The 16,752-nt window shown below is 35.2% G+C and overlaps 4 protein-coding genes across 4 annotated transcripts; 3 read left to right on the forward strand and 1 right to left on the reverse strand.

The window, feature by feature from the left end:
- Positions 1–409: 409 nt before the first annotated feature.
- LOC126760435 (glutathione S-transferase theta-1) lies at positions 410–7,353 on the forward strand. The gene is made up of 4 exons (XM_050476060.1): positions 410–705; positions 4,464–4,750; positions 6,670–6,805; positions 6,925–7,353. Exons 1-4 carry the CDS (start codon positions 591–593, stop codon positions 7,089–7,091), a joined length of 705 nt encoding a protein of 234 aa, XP_050332017.1. The 5' UTR covers positions 410–590; the 3' UTR covers positions 7,092–7,353.
- Positions 7,354–11,329: 3,976 nt separating this feature from the next.
- LOC126758330 (mediator of RNA polymerase II transcription subunit 8) lies at positions 11,330–12,614 on the forward strand. The gene is made up of 3 exons (XM_050472564.1): positions 11,330–11,592; positions 11,646–11,988; positions 12,051–12,614. The coding sequence occupies exons 1-3, from the start codon at positions 11,428–11,430 to the stop codon at positions 12,299–12,301; spliced, it is 759 nt and encodes a 252-aa protein (XP_050328521.1). The 5' UTR covers positions 11,330–11,427; the 3' UTR covers positions 12,302–12,614.
- An 88-nt stretch (positions 12,615–12,702) lies between these two features.
- Positions 12,703–14,010, forward strand: LOC126758329 (coiled-coil domain-containing protein 34-like). Its single transcript, XM_050472563.1, has 3 exons — positions 12,703–12,935; positions 13,013–13,261; positions 13,331–14,010. Exons 1-3 carry the CDS (start codon positions 12,775–12,777, stop codon positions 13,809–13,811), a joined length of 891 nt encoding a protein of 296 aa, XP_050328520.1. The 5' UTR covers positions 12,703–12,774; the 3' UTR covers positions 13,812–14,010.
- Positions 14,011–14,388: 378 nt separating this feature from the next.
- On the reverse strand, positions 14,389–15,543 carry LOC126758327 (thymidylate synthase). The gene is made up of 2 exons (XM_050472562.1): positions 15,348–15,543; positions 14,389–15,294 (listed from the first exon to the last, which is right to left on the reverse strand). Exons 1-2 carry the CDS (start codon positions 15,442–15,444, stop codon positions 14,483–14,485), a joined length of 909 nt encoding a protein of 302 aa, XP_050328519.1. The 5' UTR covers positions 15,445–15,543; the 3' UTR covers positions 14,389–14,482.
- Positions 15,544–16,752: the final 1,209 nt, after the last annotated feature.

The following is a 16,752-nucleotide window of genomic DNA, read 5'->3' on the forward strand; positions in this document are numbered from 1 at the left end:
TAAAAAAGTCATAAGTATTTATAACGATGAAATCTACAGACATACTATAGTATATGCACGTATGCAATAAGACAATATACTTGCATACATATGCATATCTTTGGGGGCTGGTGCGTATACATTTTTGAACAAACACATATACATGTATATACATATGTATGTATGAGTTTTAGTTATTTGTACTTTATCACAATTATTTATTATGCGTTAGCGAACCAGGCAAATAATCTGGCGAATGAACAACAGACTTTAAGATTGCATAGGAAAAGCAATGAAGAGATAAGACCGACAACAAAACGAAAACATAAATGAAAACATTCGATCAGCCGGCTTTTGCAGGTGCCGCTAACTTCGTTCACTGCATTGCTCGTGCGGTCGTTTATATTGGTGCGCCAGCGTAGCCCGTTTAAAAGTCATCCGACGCTTATTAAATAGTTGTCATTTTCAAATGCAGCTCAGTTTACGTTAAACACCGATCAAAGACGGAAAGGTTGAATTATTAAAAGTTAAACAGTAACTTGAAGCCCTCTAGTTTAGTTTTGCATAAAGCTTTTACTAATAATTTTGCTTTTAAACCGAAAAGGGCGAAAATGCAACCAGTAAAATTTTATTTTAATTTTTTGGATCAGTCGAGTCGTGCATTATATATATTATTGGAAGCATCGAAAATACCTTTCGAAGCGATACCTATATCAATACTTAAAGGCAAGCAAAAATACTACTAATTCCCGATAATACGAAATATTTTTATACATTGAAATTTGAAGTAAATACTCGTATAATGTGATAAAGTTCGTTTTCGTCGATTATTTAAGTGTCCTAAAATTATGAAGATTCAAAAAGAGATACACAAAATATTTACCTAGTGTATAATATATACCATATGCATGCATTAAATACTAATACAAACGTTTTTAGAGTGTATGTAAATGTTTTGTCGAATAGAACTAAAAATCATAGTATTATTCTAGTCACCTGCAGCATTTCGTTAGTATAGGTATTGTTTATAAATATGTGCTGTATATACATATGTATTTATTAAGGTGGGTTTCAGAAAAAGCAACTGTTTCGAAGTGTATGTAGAGTCTGCTTATGGTAATTAATGAATCGCGCTCTTTAACAATGTTGATCAGAATAAAGTTGGTGGTCCTAAAAAAATATAACGCCATTTTACATTGCATTAGACTGCATTAACATACGTTTTTATCTGCTTAAATTTCGCAACAAAAGTTAAATATGATATTGTTTATGTACCAGAACAAGATTCAAATATAAAATGTTGTATCGTTAGCCTAAAAACAACAATTTGTCAAAAGTGTTGTATTTCATAATGTCAAAATAAGCCGTTTCGTTCTGTTTTTATGATTTAAAAATATTTTTTTTTAAAGATTTCAACTAATGAAAATATGTTTTTGAGTGATAACTGAATTCGAATAAATTGTAAGACATAAAAAATTATCGAATTCTTAACAAGAAATTCATGAAAGAAACATAAACGGTTTTTTATGTTAAAGATTAAAAATTCTTTGCGACGAGGAAGCACGTTCTTAATTAGCATAAAAAAAAAAACTTTCTGAATTACACGCGCTTTGGTGGATTTTTAATGCAACAACAGCAAGTAAACACTACATACATACATACAAATGTATATACATATGTACATTTTATGTTGATCATATTCTAATGATGATTACAAATAAATTTTCCAAATGATCAAAGTATAATGTGGCAATAGTAAAATCGTTTCAAACCATCCCACCTGCGCATAGCTTAATATAACAAGTTCATAAGTACTCAACTAAATTTGACACATTTATGTAAATAAAATTTATCTCTTGTTGGTTTTGACTTGTGTGAATGAATGTTTCTTTTAATCAGCATATGTTTAATTAACATACATATGTATGTATGTGTGTTTATGTATGAGCGTCATAGAGTGAAGACTACGTGACTTGATACATATATCGGGTGATTTTTTTAAGAGCTTGATAACTTTTTTTAAAAAAAAACGCATAAAATTTGCAAAATCTCATCGGTTCTTTATTTGAAACGTTAGATTGGTTCACTTTTTGAAGATAATTTCATTTAAATGTTGACCGCGGCTGCGTCTTAGGTGGTCCATTCGGAAAGTCCAATTTTGGGCAACTTTTTCGAGCATTTCGGCCGGAATAGCCCGAATTTCTTCGGAAATGTTGTCTTCCAAAGCTGGAATAGTTGCTGGCTTATTTCTGTAGACTTTAGACTTGACGTAGCCCCACAAAAAATAGTCTAAAGGCGTTAAATCGCATGATCTTGGTGGCCAACTGCCCATGCATCCCGAAAAATGCACTGTTTGGTGTGGTTTGTACGCTGGTGGAATCATTGGACCGTATTTTTTCAAAGATGCTGTTGGACGCAACGTTACGGTGAATGGCGATCGCTATCGTTCGATGCTAACAAACTTTTTGTTGCCAAAAATGGAAGAACTGAACTGAATGGCGCTACATGCCACACAGCTCGCGATTCTATGGCCAGTTTGAGGGAAAACTTCGGAGAACATTTCATTCAAGAAATGGACCCGTAAGTTGGCCACCAAGATCATGCGATTTAACGCCTTTAGACTATTTTTTGTGGGGCTACGTCAAGTCTAAAGTCTACAGAAATAAGCCAGCAACTATTCCAGCTTTGGAAGACAACATTTCCGAAGAAATTCGGGCTATTCCGGCCGAAATGCTCGAAAAAGTTGCCCAAAATTGGACTTTCCGAATGGACCACCTAAGACGCAGCCGCGGTCAACATTTAAATGAAATTATCTTCAAAAAGTAAATGTCATGAACCAATCTAACGTTTCAAATAAAGAACCGATGAGATTTTGCAAATTTTATGCGTTTTTTTTTAAAAAAAAGTTATCAAGCTCTTAAAAAATCACCCGATACATATGTCCAGTTTTTGTTCAAGTCAACCTCATCTCGAAATATAATCAAATTTCAAGAAACGTATTAATTTTATTCTTTCTATCTACATACTTTATTCTAATCAATTCTTCAGCTTATACTCAGTTTAATTGCATACCAATAATATAACTTATTATCGCTGATTTAAAGTTCAAAATATATTTAAATATGCATTCATTCTCTTAAGATCAATTTTTAAATTCTTAAACATACATACATATGTATATGAAATTTAATATATGTACACATATATATGTATGTAACTCACGCAAATAACTCGTGAACTGATAAATTTCAATATCAACAAGATTAAATTAGCTTTTCATTTGACATTTTTAGCCGAAAAGTAAACAAATCGAACATACATGCATACATACATGCATGTTTATTTCACTATGTACATATGTATGTACATATAAATATTGTTCCACTTACGTCTATGAATTTTATAAATGTACTCGAGTGTTAATTTCTTTAATCGAAAGAATATAATGATATCAGAGTAGGTTTAGTATATGACCACAGAAATGTAGATTGCAGTTGCAGTTCTGCAATAATCGAAAAGTATGCAAAATTGCTAGCAGTGGGCATTATGTAATTGTTTATGGTCCGTTTTACTATATCGTTAAGGTCAATTTTACTGCCCATAAAATTTCTAGTGGGTCAAAGTCTTCAAGTCAGAGTTGTAAATAATACAGTTAATTTTTGAGTACGTTTAAGAAATTTCAAATAAGCCCGCCATATAATAGGTTGTCAAAAAGTCTTGCGGTATTTTCGCTAGTTGGCGCTGAAAGCGCTGTAGTTCTAGTTTTATTCGTCGCATCGGGTCATGCTATACCTTTTTGGAAAGCTCATTTCACTAACACGTGTTTGATTGATTGTCGTTTCTTCTAAGTCGTTCGTGAGTTATAGCGTCGCAAACATGGAGCAAAATAAGGAGAAAATACGGCATATTTTATAGTACTCCTACGATAAAGGCAAAAATGCATCTCAAGCCGGAAATAAAATTTGTGCAGTTTATGGACCCGATACAGTTTCCATTTCCACCGCACAACGATGGTTTCAACGGTTTCTTTCTGGTGTAGAGGTGGTCGAAGATGCGCCACGCTCCGGAAGGCCTGTCGTCGAAAATTACGATAAAATCGCTGAATTGGTCGAAAGAGACCGGCATAGTAGCAGCCGTAGCATCGGTCAAGAGCTGGGCATGAGTCATCAAAAATTCATTTCAATTTCAATAAAATAAAAAAAAATTCAATAAAAATACCGCAAGACTTTTTTGACAATCCATTATATTTTTATTAGCAGAAAGTAGTAATTTAGTTTTTGTTGAGCTAGATATAAAACTACGCTTCATAAATTCAATCTGTGAATACCTACAAAAGTATATGTAGTAAATCTCCGTCACTTGTTCCTAAACATGTAAAAACTTAAACCTGCATTAAACAGGCTCATAAAGATAATTTGTAGCAGTTCAGCAATGTATCCTCTCCAAAACAAGTAGTTTTAAGTACTGTTTTATTTTTGTTGCAGGTGAACATTTAACTGGCGAATTTCGTGATAAAGTAAGTCAATTCAAGTGCTTGCCTGTAATAAATGACGAGAACTTATCTTTGGTTGGGAGTATAACCATATTTCGACACCTAAATCGGGAAAAAATTGTACCGGAGCACTGGTATCCACGACGCAATTATGGTCGCAGTCGTATTGATGAATTCCTTGAGTGGCAACAGCGTAATACCGCAATGGCATGCGGTAATTACTTTCAACAAAAGTGGCTTTCACCTATTTTAAACAAGGCATCTCCTGACGACAAAAATGTACGTTAACGCATGTATGAACCTAATTACATACATAAGTAAAATGGTCTGCTTGTTATAGAATATTTAGTGATTTTGCTGCAGAGTATAATAGTTTTGTTTACCTAACGTTGTTTATATCAACTAAAAGTAGACATATGTAAATATACTTATATTCCAATATAAGTAAATACTTACATTCCATAAAAATTGAGATATCTTAATGAAACTTTGTACACGTGTTTTTAAGGTCGCATTCGTAAATGGGCGTAATCGGACCACAAAACGCTGTTAATAGAAAACCTATAATTTGCCACAACTAAGTACTAAACTTTGGGCTAAAAGTTTTGAAAAAATGGACGTGGCCCCGCCCTCCAAATTCTTTAGTGTACATATCTCCTAAACCACCTAAGCTACAATAACCATATTCGCTGGGAACAAATCCCTTAAGCATCCGACATGGATGAAAACGGAAAATAACCCCGTCCACTCATCACTTAAAGGTACTTTAAAAAATTACTAAAAGTGCATAAATCAATAACTAAATCCGACAGGGACATAAAATTTTAAACCAGATATAGTGTGAGAGCGCTTTAAAGGAGCCGGGGTAAAAATTGGATGAGGCGCGTGATACCGCCCACTCTTATGTGAAACCACATAAATTATATTGGTGCACGACCGATTTCAACCAAATTTGGTACGTGAGATTCTTAAGGCATTTCTATGTCACAGTGCGAAAATGGGCGAAATGTACAACTAGAACTACACCTACTTCCCATATAACACAATTTTAAATTTCGGTTTTACATTCCGGTGTACAAATAAAGCATCAATTAATATAACGGAATACAACTTTGTACAAATACTGCATTTGAAGTGTGGCAGCTTATGACCAAAAACTATCCAAATCGGCCCAAACCTGTTCAAGCCTCCACGTACTGAATATATGGACCCCAGTTCCTATTGCAAACTTTTTCTAGAAAATATAGGTCAATCTCTACATTAAATTACATTAACATTAGTTACATGGGTGAGATACCCATGAGTACCTATTTCTGTGAGCACCTATTTCTGTTAGCGATATGTGGTATTGTCAAAAAAATAGACAAAATCAGCTCAATACTGTAATATAGGAATTTCATGATTTCACAATGAATGTTTAATTCTTATTTCTCCGGCTTTTATCTTTGCAAGTTGCAAGAGTATGAAACGTTAGGTTACTGCAAAACTTATATCTTTCCCCTAAAGTCAACTTAGGCGCTGGGGCTTGAAAGGTTTGGTGCGGTTTGAATAATTTTTGGTCAGAAGATGACATTCTTTAAAGACACTATTCGTGCTAATTTTTATCCCGTTATAGTAATTGCTTCTTGATTTGTATAATGGAAAGTGAAAGAATTAATGAAATTTATGAATGTGATTGCGGGAATATGATCTGTTTTCATCCATTTTCGCACTGTCTCAGTAGGGGTTCTTATAATATTTTCTCTAGGCGAATTTACTGTAGGTTTAGTGGATTAAGAGATATATACTTTTTCAATTTCAACCCACAGGTGCCCTTTGCGACTGCGATCCACTATGCCAAATTATAGTTCAATATTTATTTAGAGCTTAGTTATGGAATTTATATGTTTCAGTTTAATGGTGTTTTGTGAGCGTGGCAGTGATCCGATTATGTCCATCTACGAACTTGTTCACCATTTTTTGCTAGAGACCACGTGCACCAAGTTTCATTACGATATCTCAATGGTCACCCAAGTTACAGCTTGCATGGACAGACGGACGGATGGACAGACGCATATCCGGATTTCAACTCGTCTCGTCATTATAATCATTTATGTGAACAATCGTTAGGAGGACAGAACTATTATACTTCGTAACAACGTGTTGCAAGAGTATAAAAAATATAATACTCATATTCTCCTTTTTTATGTTATTTGTAGGTCAGTGTCTTAACAGAATGTCTAAATCAAAATTTGAAGAATTTTGAAAACCACTTTCTAAATAAAAACAAGTTTGTCATTGGTGAAAATATTTCTTATGCTGATCTGATGGCAATTTGCGAAATCGATCAACCAAGTAAGTTATTTTCAAAATTAAAATATTTTATTATTACAAATATATGTGTATGCTTATACTCGTATGTATGTAAGTTTGTATTCATTAACATCTGGAAATCAACATCCTATCTTTTGCAGAATTCATAGGATTCGATCCTTTCAATCATCATCCAAAGTTGGGTAAATGGTATGACAGAGTAAGGGAAGAGTTGGGACCGTATTATAAGAAAGTAGCAATTGAATTTGATAACAAATTAAGAACTGCAGAAAAAAAGATACCGGAAGTCATGTATCTTCAACAATAAATAAAGCTAGTATATGAAGGCCTCATATACACATATTGTTTAGATTACATAAATTTTGTTAAATGCAATTAAATTTGTATTTTAATATTTTTGTTACAATTCTGATGCTAGTCGTCGATCGACTTGTTAATTAAACGTTATTATTAGTTATAGAAAATAAGGGATATATGTACTTTCATACTTATACTTGGAATAACCATAAGCATTTTTATACTTGTTGTTAAGTTATTATGGTTTTAAATAAAAAATATAAATATCTAAATATTTAATTAATAAGATTCTGGCGAATAACATTAATAAGCTAAAAAACAATTGGGGTTTAAACTCATTTTTGATGTATGATATATGTACATCATCATATACATACATATATCGGCCCGAGATAATTTTCCGCTGTAGATATATGCCAAATACTCGGCTCATTCTAAGCCTATGTTGTCTTAACATCAAAATTTATAATTCTTAAAAATTATTCAGATCATTTTATCAGAAAAAACACTTATGTTACAAATGCTTAAGATACTTATCTAAAAGAAAAAACGCTAACTGCTGTTGCACCTAAGCTATAATACCCTCCGCAGATACAAAAGATCCCTCACAAGAACTTGGTTTTGATCGGTCAGTTTATATGGCAGCTATAATAATCCGATCTGAATAATTTCTTCGGAGATTGCACCATTGTCTTAGGCAATTATGTATTCTAAATTTGGAGAATATATCTCGCCAAGTTTAAAATTTTTCTATCAGAGGACTTGATTCCGAGAACGTTTTTAATTTAAATGCCAAAAAAATATTATTTTGTCAGGTCTATAATGGAAATTGCTATAAAAACAAGGCTCTTACACTGAAATAAGTTCATCATCCGATCCATCGAAACGGGGTTAGATCACCGCAATAACAGCCCTTCTTCTTCTTCTTTACTAGCGTAGACACCGTTAAGCAATTATAGCTGAGTTAACAATAGCGCGCCAGTCGTTTCTTCTTTTTGCTACGTGGTGCCAATTGGAGATTCTAAGGGAAGTCAGCTGCATCTCCACCTGGTCTTTCCAACGAAGTGGAGGTCTTCCTCTTCCTCTGCTTTACCCGGCGGGTGCTGCGTCGAATACTTTCAGAGCTGGAGTGTTTTCCTCCATTCGGACGACATGATTTAGCGAGCGTTACCGCTATCTTTTAATTCGCTGAACTATGTCAATGCCGTCGTATATCTCATACAGCTCATCGTTCCATCGAACGCGATATTCGCCGTGGCCAACGCGAAAAGGACCATAAATCTTTCGCAGTACCTTTCTCTCGAAAACTCGTAACGTCGACTCATCATCGTCCGTGCCTTCTGCATCATACAGCAGGACGGGAATAATGAGTGACTTATAGAATTTGATTTTTGTTCGCTGAGAGAGGACTTTACTTCTTAATTGCCTACTTAGTCAAAATAGCACATGTTGGCAAGAGATATCCTGCGTTGGATTTCGAGGCTGACGTTGTTGTTGGTGTTGATGCTGGTTCCAAGATAGACGAAATTATCTACAACTTCAAAGTTATGACTGTCAACAGTGACGTGAGTGCCAAGTCGCGAGCGCGACGACTGTTTGTTTGATGACAGGAGATATTTCGGTTTGCCCTCGTTCACCACCAGACACATTTGCTTTCCTTCCTTATCCAGTCTGGAGAAAGCGGAACTAACGGTGCGGGTGATGAAGCCAATGATATCAATATCATCGGCGTAAGCCAGCAGCTATACACTGCTTGCTTGTTCTTGCCCGATTAAGCTCTGTAGCTTGAATTATTTTCCCAAGCAGTAATTTGAAGAAGTTGCACGGGGACTCCCTCCCTTGTCTGAAACCTCGTTTGGTATGGAACGGCTCGGAGAGGTCCTGCCCGATGCTGAGGGAGCTTTTGGTATTGCTCAACGAAACGAGCGAATGGTGAATATCTGGTGGTTGTTTTTTTTCGAAGCATTACTCTTGTCGGCCAGCGTGTCAAGCTCTTCATACTCACGCATTTCGGAATCTCTTTTTTCCGCACGTGTTGTGGTCGATCGTAGCGTTGCGAGGTAAGCAGTCTGTTTCCTTTCATCCGGGTCAATTCCGGTGCCTAGAACCGGTTGTTGTGGGAAAAGTTGATCATCCCTTTATCCCTGGTTGCAAATTCGATTTTGACAGCGCTTTAATAAGTAAAGTTTGAAAACGAAGAAATTGCAATTTTCCTGAAAATTCTCTTAACGCGCGATGTCTAAATAAAAATCCTTAAATGAACGTGGCAGCGGCAAATTACTGTTAAAAATACCTCATGTCCATATATCGTGTACGGCGTATACTTAAATAAAAGCGGCCGCGACGCTGAAGTTTGAAAAAATTGATTTCAAGAGCGTTTGCTTGGTCCTGTACTTTACACCATTTTTACCTCGGACATACCTGAAACTGAAAATGTATTAATTGCTACATATGCTGACGACACTGCTCTATTGACGTCAAGCCAGTCTCCTCCTGAAGCAACTAATTTGGTGCAAGAAGAATTGAATAAGATACAAACTTGGTTAGATTGCTGGAGAATGAAAGTAAACGAAGCGATAGTCCTTTCTTGCTTTTAAATGGCAATGCTATACCTAAAACTGATTGCGTTAAATACCTCGGCATACACTTAGATAAACGGTTAACATGGAAATAGCACATACAAGCTAAAAATAAGCAATTAAACATAAAAACCAAACAACTGTATTGGCTACTCGGATATAAATCGCCGTTACATCTTGAAAATAAATTACTATTATATAAAGGCATACTAAAACCTATCTGGACCTACGGTGTGCACCTTTGGGGCACTGCTAGTAATTCAAATATTGAAATTTTACAAAGATTTCAGTCAAAAACCATAAGACTAATTACAAACGCCCCTTGCTTTATAACAAATAAAGCCATTCATACAGATCTTAATATACCTTTTGTTAAAGCTGAGATTAAAAGATTTAGTACAGCATATTTACACAGAATCACTTATCATCAGAATCCTATGGCAATCATGTTATTAGATGACAGCAATGAAATTGTTTAAATGAGTTTAGCTTGCACCCACTCTACCCGGAAAACCCCTAATAAGACAGCTTAGTTCACCACAGCTGAGAACACCACAACACAACTCACCATGCCTATACACCAACAAACTCATCAAAAAGGATTTGAACAATTCGTTTTGTTTAATTCCCACGTCAACATTCGTCAGACACTTCGCACATCAATTTTCGTTGTTTCGACACCCAACCCGCGCGCTGCAATTAAATCGCTTATACATCATATACATATTCTAAATCGGATCAATCCTGCATTCGTCATTCAACAAATGATTCAACCGGGATCCTGCACATATCGTCCAATTTTCATCTGGATACTCTTCATTTATGCGATCGTATCATCGCATGTAGCGAATGCCTTTATACACTTATCATACATTTTTATTGTTAAATGAGAAGTGTCAAAATGCATCCTTTTAATTAAAGTAAATTGTACTGAATAATATTAAAGTATTTTTTCTTGCCCCCCGTTAAAACAGAAATTACTAGACTCAAAAGACAACATATTCTAATTCTCCCATTTAGGAATTAAGTACTAAATATTTAATAACATATATTACTACGGTATTAAATATTAGTATTAAGTTTGTTAATATAAGCACTAGAAATAAGAACATTTGATATGAATATTGTATATTATTATTAATATCACTGTATATCAATAATATAAGTTAGATTATGATTTTGTTATCTCATTTGCTTATTTTTTTTTTAAATAGATCGCAAATAAAAATATTAAAAAAATAAAATAAAATCATACAATAATTCAATCGAAAAAAATGAGAAAAGTTAATTAAAAATGAAGAGAAAAAAAATGATGGAGAATTTATTGTCTAAATGAAGGCAAATACATATATACTTAAAAATGCTGTTATAATGAATTTATACTAGAATTATAAAAACTACATTTCAATTAACCGCTAGACTTTGGAAGAACGAACGTTGTACGCTTTGTTGTGTGGATTGCTGGCAATAAACTGTCATTTTGGAAATTGAATAATTCTCCTTTCATTTCAATTCATTCATTTCTCAATAAATGTCAATAAAGTTATTGAGATAAATGCTACAACCCCTTGACAATATTGCTAGCAATACAGTTTTCCAGACAACATCGATTGCCTGTCGAGATGACCTATGGTAATAATCGATATGAATTTAATCGAAATTCTTTAGTTCAATATTTTGTTTTTCAATTTAAACAGGATAGTAAGGTCCATGGTTTTTTTTATTTAGTTATATTACATTTTGAGTTACGGCTTGGCAATTTCTAAAATGCAGCGTGAAGAAAAACAAATGGAAATGACATTGGATGCTATATTAAGTAGACTAAATGACTTGAAAATGTCCATTGGTGGGATGATGCAGAAGCTTGAGACCGAGTATGAAATAATTAACTGGCCAACTTTTCTTGATAATTTCGCCATAATATCCAGTCATGTAAATAATTATAAGATTATAATAGGACAAACATTTTAATAAATTATCTTCAGTTGACAGGGTTATCAAAAATCCTCGCTAAAGAAGTTTGCCCGCCGCTACGTAATCGGACTGTTCTTCCATTAATGCTATCACAAGATCGTGACGAGTCGTTGATAAATCTTACACAGGGACGTGTTCCTGTATTTTCACACGATATTGTACCAGATTATTTGCGTACGAAACCGGACCCCCTTACTGAACAAAAGTTAATTCAAGGAGAACAAAAAGCTGCTAATTTAACTGCAGAAGTTGCCATGAAACAGGTTACACAATACAATAAAGTCGTATCTCACGTACTAGATATGGTGTGCAAAGCTCGCGAGGAATGGGAGATTGAATCATCCACCAGAGCAGGTTTGAAACCGACATAAACTATCTTTTGAAGTAAAAGTATTGTTGTATTGGTTATTTTTCAGGAATTCAACAAACAAGCAGTATGGCAGATACTCATGCGTTAGTATCGGCGGTTGGAATGGGCAAAGGATTGAAAGCAAATGTTTCATTAAATGTAGCAACAGGTTCTGCCAATATGATGGTACCCCCACTGCGCGCTTCTGCACCTATGACTTCTGTCAGTCCTGGTGGAGTCGGTCAAATAAATAAAGCTCCTTCAGGCATTAAAACAAATATCAAGCCGGCCATGCAAGTTCATCAATTTACGCGATAGTTAATAACGTATTTAAGTCTTAAGAGATAAACATACTATGAAGATTGTATACAACCAAAATGTTTGGGCCAATACTTACCCTTACCAGCCGAGTCAATTCTGATAACCTAAAGCTGGCTATTGTGCGAACAGCAGCTATGTTTAATGTCAAAATTTTCCTAATAATTATACATGTATGGTTGTTAAAATCGAAATCGCTACTGTGGTTAGGTAAACTCTGTTTCGGAAAACTATTAAAATATTGGCAACCTATTCCAACACACTCAAAATTATATTTCAAAGCGCTTAAAAAATATATTTATTTCCATTTTAATCCATTTTTGTGAATATTTTTCTGTCTAAATTTTGATCCAAATAACTATACAAAAACAAAAACATATATTTTAAAATATATATATTTTTTTGAAAACGGTTCCTGGTATTATCTACGTTTACGGTAAAGTAATATATAAACTTGTTGGAACTTGATTGTCATGGCTTTTTACACCACCCGGGTGGACGATAATGGTAACGAAATAGAACGTCGCCATTCAGCGCGTAGCTTGGCGATTTCCTTGAGTGCTAGCAGCACCAGCACTAACACATCTCGCGTCAATTTAAGTTCTCGAAGTTGCGAGACAAAGGCTAGCGTAAGGTATTAATTCGTGAAAATTGTTTCCACAAAAAGGAGAAGTATTTAAATATAAATTTGAGTTTGTTTATCATTTTTAGATATATAAATCCTGCAGCTTTTATTGAAAAAACACCAGATCAAAGTGAGACTAGTAGCATAAATGATGAGAATAAACTATTACCGTCATCGGAAAATCAGAGCGATATTGTACCACCTTTGGATTTACAGTCCGAAGATAACTATCCTACTACACGTGATTACACCTTCTCTTATCGCAAACACTGCGAAGCAGCTAAAATTGTTTTAAAACCGGACTTAGCCTATGAAACATGGTTATCTGCCAAAAGGTCTCGATATCTTAGCAATTAACATTAGCAAATAAATATTTTACATATTTGTTATTGTCGCTTTGATAGGAAACTTATTTCTGATGAAGCTGCGCGACGCCGGAAGGCTGAAGAGCAGAAACGCAAGGAACAAGAAGCAAGAAAACGCCTTTCAGAAGAAAAGTTTCAACAGTGGTTGAAAACAAAATCACGCCAAACTCGTTCGCATGAAATAATCAAAACACATGTTGAACTGGAAGAAAAACCATCAAAATCTCAAATTATCGATGAAGAAGCACAAGCTAAACTGGAAGCTTGGGAACGCACAAAACAAATAGAGGAGGAACAACGTCGTAATATTAAGAAAAAAGAAGAAGAACGACGTCGGGTTATAGAAGAACAGCGACGGCAAATGGCTGCGGAAGCATGGAAGAAATGGTTAGCTGAGGTGGATAAGAAGCCTCGACCGGTGCCACTTAATAGAGGGATATTCACGTTACGTGGGACTATATCCGATATTTTCGTTAATCCGAACGAGTGGCAAAGCACAATTCCAATAGAGGAAGATTGACACTTTGTGTTGAAATATCACTGCTTTTATTTAATTAATTTGTAATTCAATAGTGTTTACATATCAACTTTAATGAAATACTTGGAAGTTGAAATGTTCTAGAGCTACCAAATTTTGTGATGTGGTATTATGTGTATATTCATTTATAAATTGCATATCGTACATTTCGTCGGACTGTACGTGAAAAGTATATCTATTATTTGCCGTATTATAATATTCGAACTATTTTTTTTTGTCGCTGTAGAATCTGGGAACCTCTTAAAGAAATTTTAGTCAAAACCATTTTTTCAGGAAAATAAAAAAAAGAACGATTACGTATAGCAAGGATTTACATAAATAGCTAAGAACAGTAAGAACGTATTTACAGTGAGAACAACAAAGTCGTTACGAGGCAACTGTTGATCCTCCTATACCGTACCATTTGATATGCTTTATTTCGATTTTACTTTTATAATTTTACATCGCCTTTCAGGTTTATTGTCCATAAAAAATGTTTTAGTGAATCTATGTAAACGCTAGTTGGCTAATTTACACTTACCTTACTCGGATATTGTATGTAATAAAATTGGCAAATCAGTAATTTCAGATACACTTTTATATGTACATATGGATATAGTTATATGCTTGTATTAAGGAGCCATTTCCATTGAAATTTTTGGATACGGATTGTATTAAACAGCCATTTCCATTGAAATTTTTGGATACGGATTGTAGTCGATAAGTTCGAAGTCCTTAAACGTGAAGTCTTCAATGCATTTTAACTCACGCTTAATAAGTAATTTAGGAAACTCCCGAGGTTTTCGCGTTAACTGTTCTTTTAATGCTTCAATATGATTATTATAGACATGTGCATCGCCCAATGTGTGGACAAAATCCCCTGGTCGGAGATCAGTAATATGAGCAATCATATAGGTAAGCAAAGCGTACGAGGCAATATTAAATGGTACACCCAATCCCATATCGGCACTGCGTTGGTATAATTGACAAGATAATTCTCCATTGGCAACAAAAAATTGTGCAAGACAATGACAAGGTGGTAGAGCCATTTGAGGGATATCGACAGGATTCCAAGCAGACATTATAATACGCCGATCATTTGGATTGTTTCTGATTGTGTCAATTACTTGCTGAAGTTGATCTATACCCTCATCTTTGTAACTGTCCTTGCAGTTTCTGTACTTGGCCCCAAAATGACGCCACTGAAAACCATAAACTGGGCCTAGATCACCTTCCTCCCTATCGGAAAACCCACATTTGTCTAAGAACTCCCGATTACTGTTTCCATCCCATATGTGAATATTTTTTTCTTGAAGTATTTTAGCGTCTGTTTTACCATGAACAAACCACAGCAATTCTTCAGCGACAGCACGCCAAAATACTCGCTTCGTAGTTAGTAATGGAAAACTATTTCGCAGATCGAAGCGCATTTGGGCACCAAAAACTGATCGTGTACCAACACCAGTTCGATCCGACCGATCCACGCCTGCAATAATCAGACTGAATTAATGTTTAGGAAAGGAAGTGGACTCAATTTACCTTTAGTAATTATTCTTTGAATAAGGTCCAAATATTGTTGCTCGTCCAGATTTATTTCAGAAGCACACTGATTTAGTTTACTGGAGTCGACGCTCATTTTAATACCTTTGTAATAACTGATATATCAAATTCTATGAAATCGTGATCTTTTAACTATTTAATAACGATCTGCCAAAAAAGTGTAAAATAAACACGACTGCAGGCGCGATTACAAAAATTTTGGCGCGTACAACCTTCCAGGGTTTCCGAGTCTAAGTACATATATATTAAGTAAAATAAATACATTTTGATTTTACTAAATTGTAGCAAAATTTAGAAAACATTTTTTGTTACTCATATTTACTATGGACGAGTTTTTTTTAAATGGAAAAGTTAGCCAACATAATTATATTGGTTTGTGAAATGTTGTGTTGGCTTGTATATCGATCTAGATGCACTGCAAATTTATTGTTTTGTTCCTATTGTGAATGGGTTATTAAAACAAATTAATTTGGCAATAACGACAAACATTAAACATATGAAAATGTAAACAAACCAAAATTAAAAATTCCCCTTCGAGAAACTGCTGATGGGTTCACAACGGGACGCAGGGGAAGAATGCCCCCTCTACCACCAACAGGTCGTCCGGTTGGAGCTGGTCGTTTGTTAGTAATAATCTAAGTATTTAGAATGTAGGTTATGAACCTACATTCGTCCCTAGCAATAGGAGGGAAGTGCTGGACATCACCCTGTGTAAGAAATTATTTTCGGGAGTAATCTCACAGTGAAGTTTGTCATCAGAACAGAATCAATGTCGGATCACAGGATCTTGAAATTTGGGCTAAGGGTAGAGGTCACCCAAATCCCCCCTAAACGTATTCGTCAGTGCTAAATTTTAATGGGAGGGGAAGTTAGACAGAGGTGTAACGAACCTGGGACTGGGGAACAGGCTTTCTGCTCACAACCAGGTTACATGCTGGTCACTGCAGCTGTTCCCTAAAGACGATCACCAAAGGACCCAACTGCCCTTGGTGATCAAAAAGGCTCTCAGAACTCAGAGTAATTAAAAGATATGACGCAATTATACGACCAGTGAGAAGGAGAGAGCTACTACACTTCTGCGTGCGCATTTCCCGGAGACAATTAAGGAAGACCAGTGTCTACCTGTCGTTGAACATAAGCTTTGTATCTCGCCTGGATTGGGTAGTCGCAAGACAACTGTTTACTGCGGACTGTCAGGTGGGCTACGACTTCGTTTTCAAAATTCAAGTCTGCGGGGGTTAATGGCATATTTCCAGCACTTCAGCAACAGGGAGAGGAGGTCCTACTGTCCTACCTTGTTCAGCTGATGAGAGATAGCCTGAAGCCGATAAGAACTCTAGGTGTCACGAATTCTGATATTCAGCGATGTTATACGTTTCGGTTT

The sequence above is a fragment of the Bactrocera neohumeralis genome, chromosome 5 (assembly GCF_024586455.1).
Source record: "Bactrocera neohumeralis isolate Rockhampton chromosome 5, APGP_CSIRO_Bneo_wtdbg2-racon-allhic-juicebox.fasta_v2, whole genome shotgun sequence".
Lineage (NCBI taxonomy): Eukaryota > Metazoa > Arthropoda > Insecta > Diptera > Tephritidae > Bactrocera > Bactrocera neohumeralis.

What these genes read in the sequence shown, in the direction of transcription:
- LOC126758327 (XM_050472562.1), bottom strand. Translation starts at nt 15,444, where the DNA reads ATGAGCGTCGACTCCAGTAAACTAAATCAGTGTGCTTCTGAAATAAAT. An exon ending in TCAAAGAATAATTACTAAAG is followed by an intron (nt 15,295 to 15,347) that starts GTAAATTGAGTC and finishes TGATTATTGCAG; the next exon opens with GCGTGGATCGGTCGGATCGA.
- LOC126760435 (XM_050476060.1), top strand. Translation starts at nt 591, where the DNA reads ATGCAACCAGTAAAATTTTATTTTAATTTTTTGGATCAGTCGAGTCGT. An exon ending in ACCTATATCAATACTTAAAG is followed by an intron (nt 706 to 4,463) that starts GCAAGCAAAAAT and finishes TTTTTGTTGCAG; the next exon opens with GTGAACATTTAACTGGCGAA. An exon ending in CATCTCCTGACGACAAAAAT is followed by an intron (nt 4,751 to 6,669) that starts GTACGTTAACGC and finishes TGTTATTTGTAG; the next exon opens with GTCAGTGTCTTAACAGAATG.
- LOC126758330 (XM_050472564.1), top strand. Translation starts at nt 11,428, where the DNA reads ATGCAGCGTGAAGAAAAACAAATGGAAATGACATTGGATGCTATATTA. An exon ending in TCGCCATAATATCCAGTCAT is followed by an intron (nt 11,593 to 11,645) that starts GTAAATAATTAT and finishes AATTATCTTCAG; the next exon opens with TTGACAGGGTTATCAAAAAT. An exon ending in TGAATCATCCACCAGAGCAG is followed by an intron (nt 11,989 to 12,050) that starts GTTTGAAACCGA and finishes GTTATTTTTCAG; the next exon opens with GAATTCAACAAACAAGCAGT.
- LOC126758329 (XM_050472563.1), top strand. Translation starts at nt 12,775, where the DNA reads ATGGCTTTTTACACCACCCGGGTGGACGATAATGGTAACGAAATAGAA. An exon ending in GAGACAAAGGCTAGCGTAAG is followed by an intron (nt 12,936 to 13,012) that starts GTATTAATTCGT and finishes TATCATTTTTAG; the next exon opens with ATATATAAATCCTGCAGCTT. An exon ending in ACATGGTTATCTGCCAAAAG is followed by an intron (nt 13,262 to 13,330) that starts GTCTCGATATCT and finishes TCGCTTTGATAG; the next exon opens with GAAACTTATTTCTGATGAAG.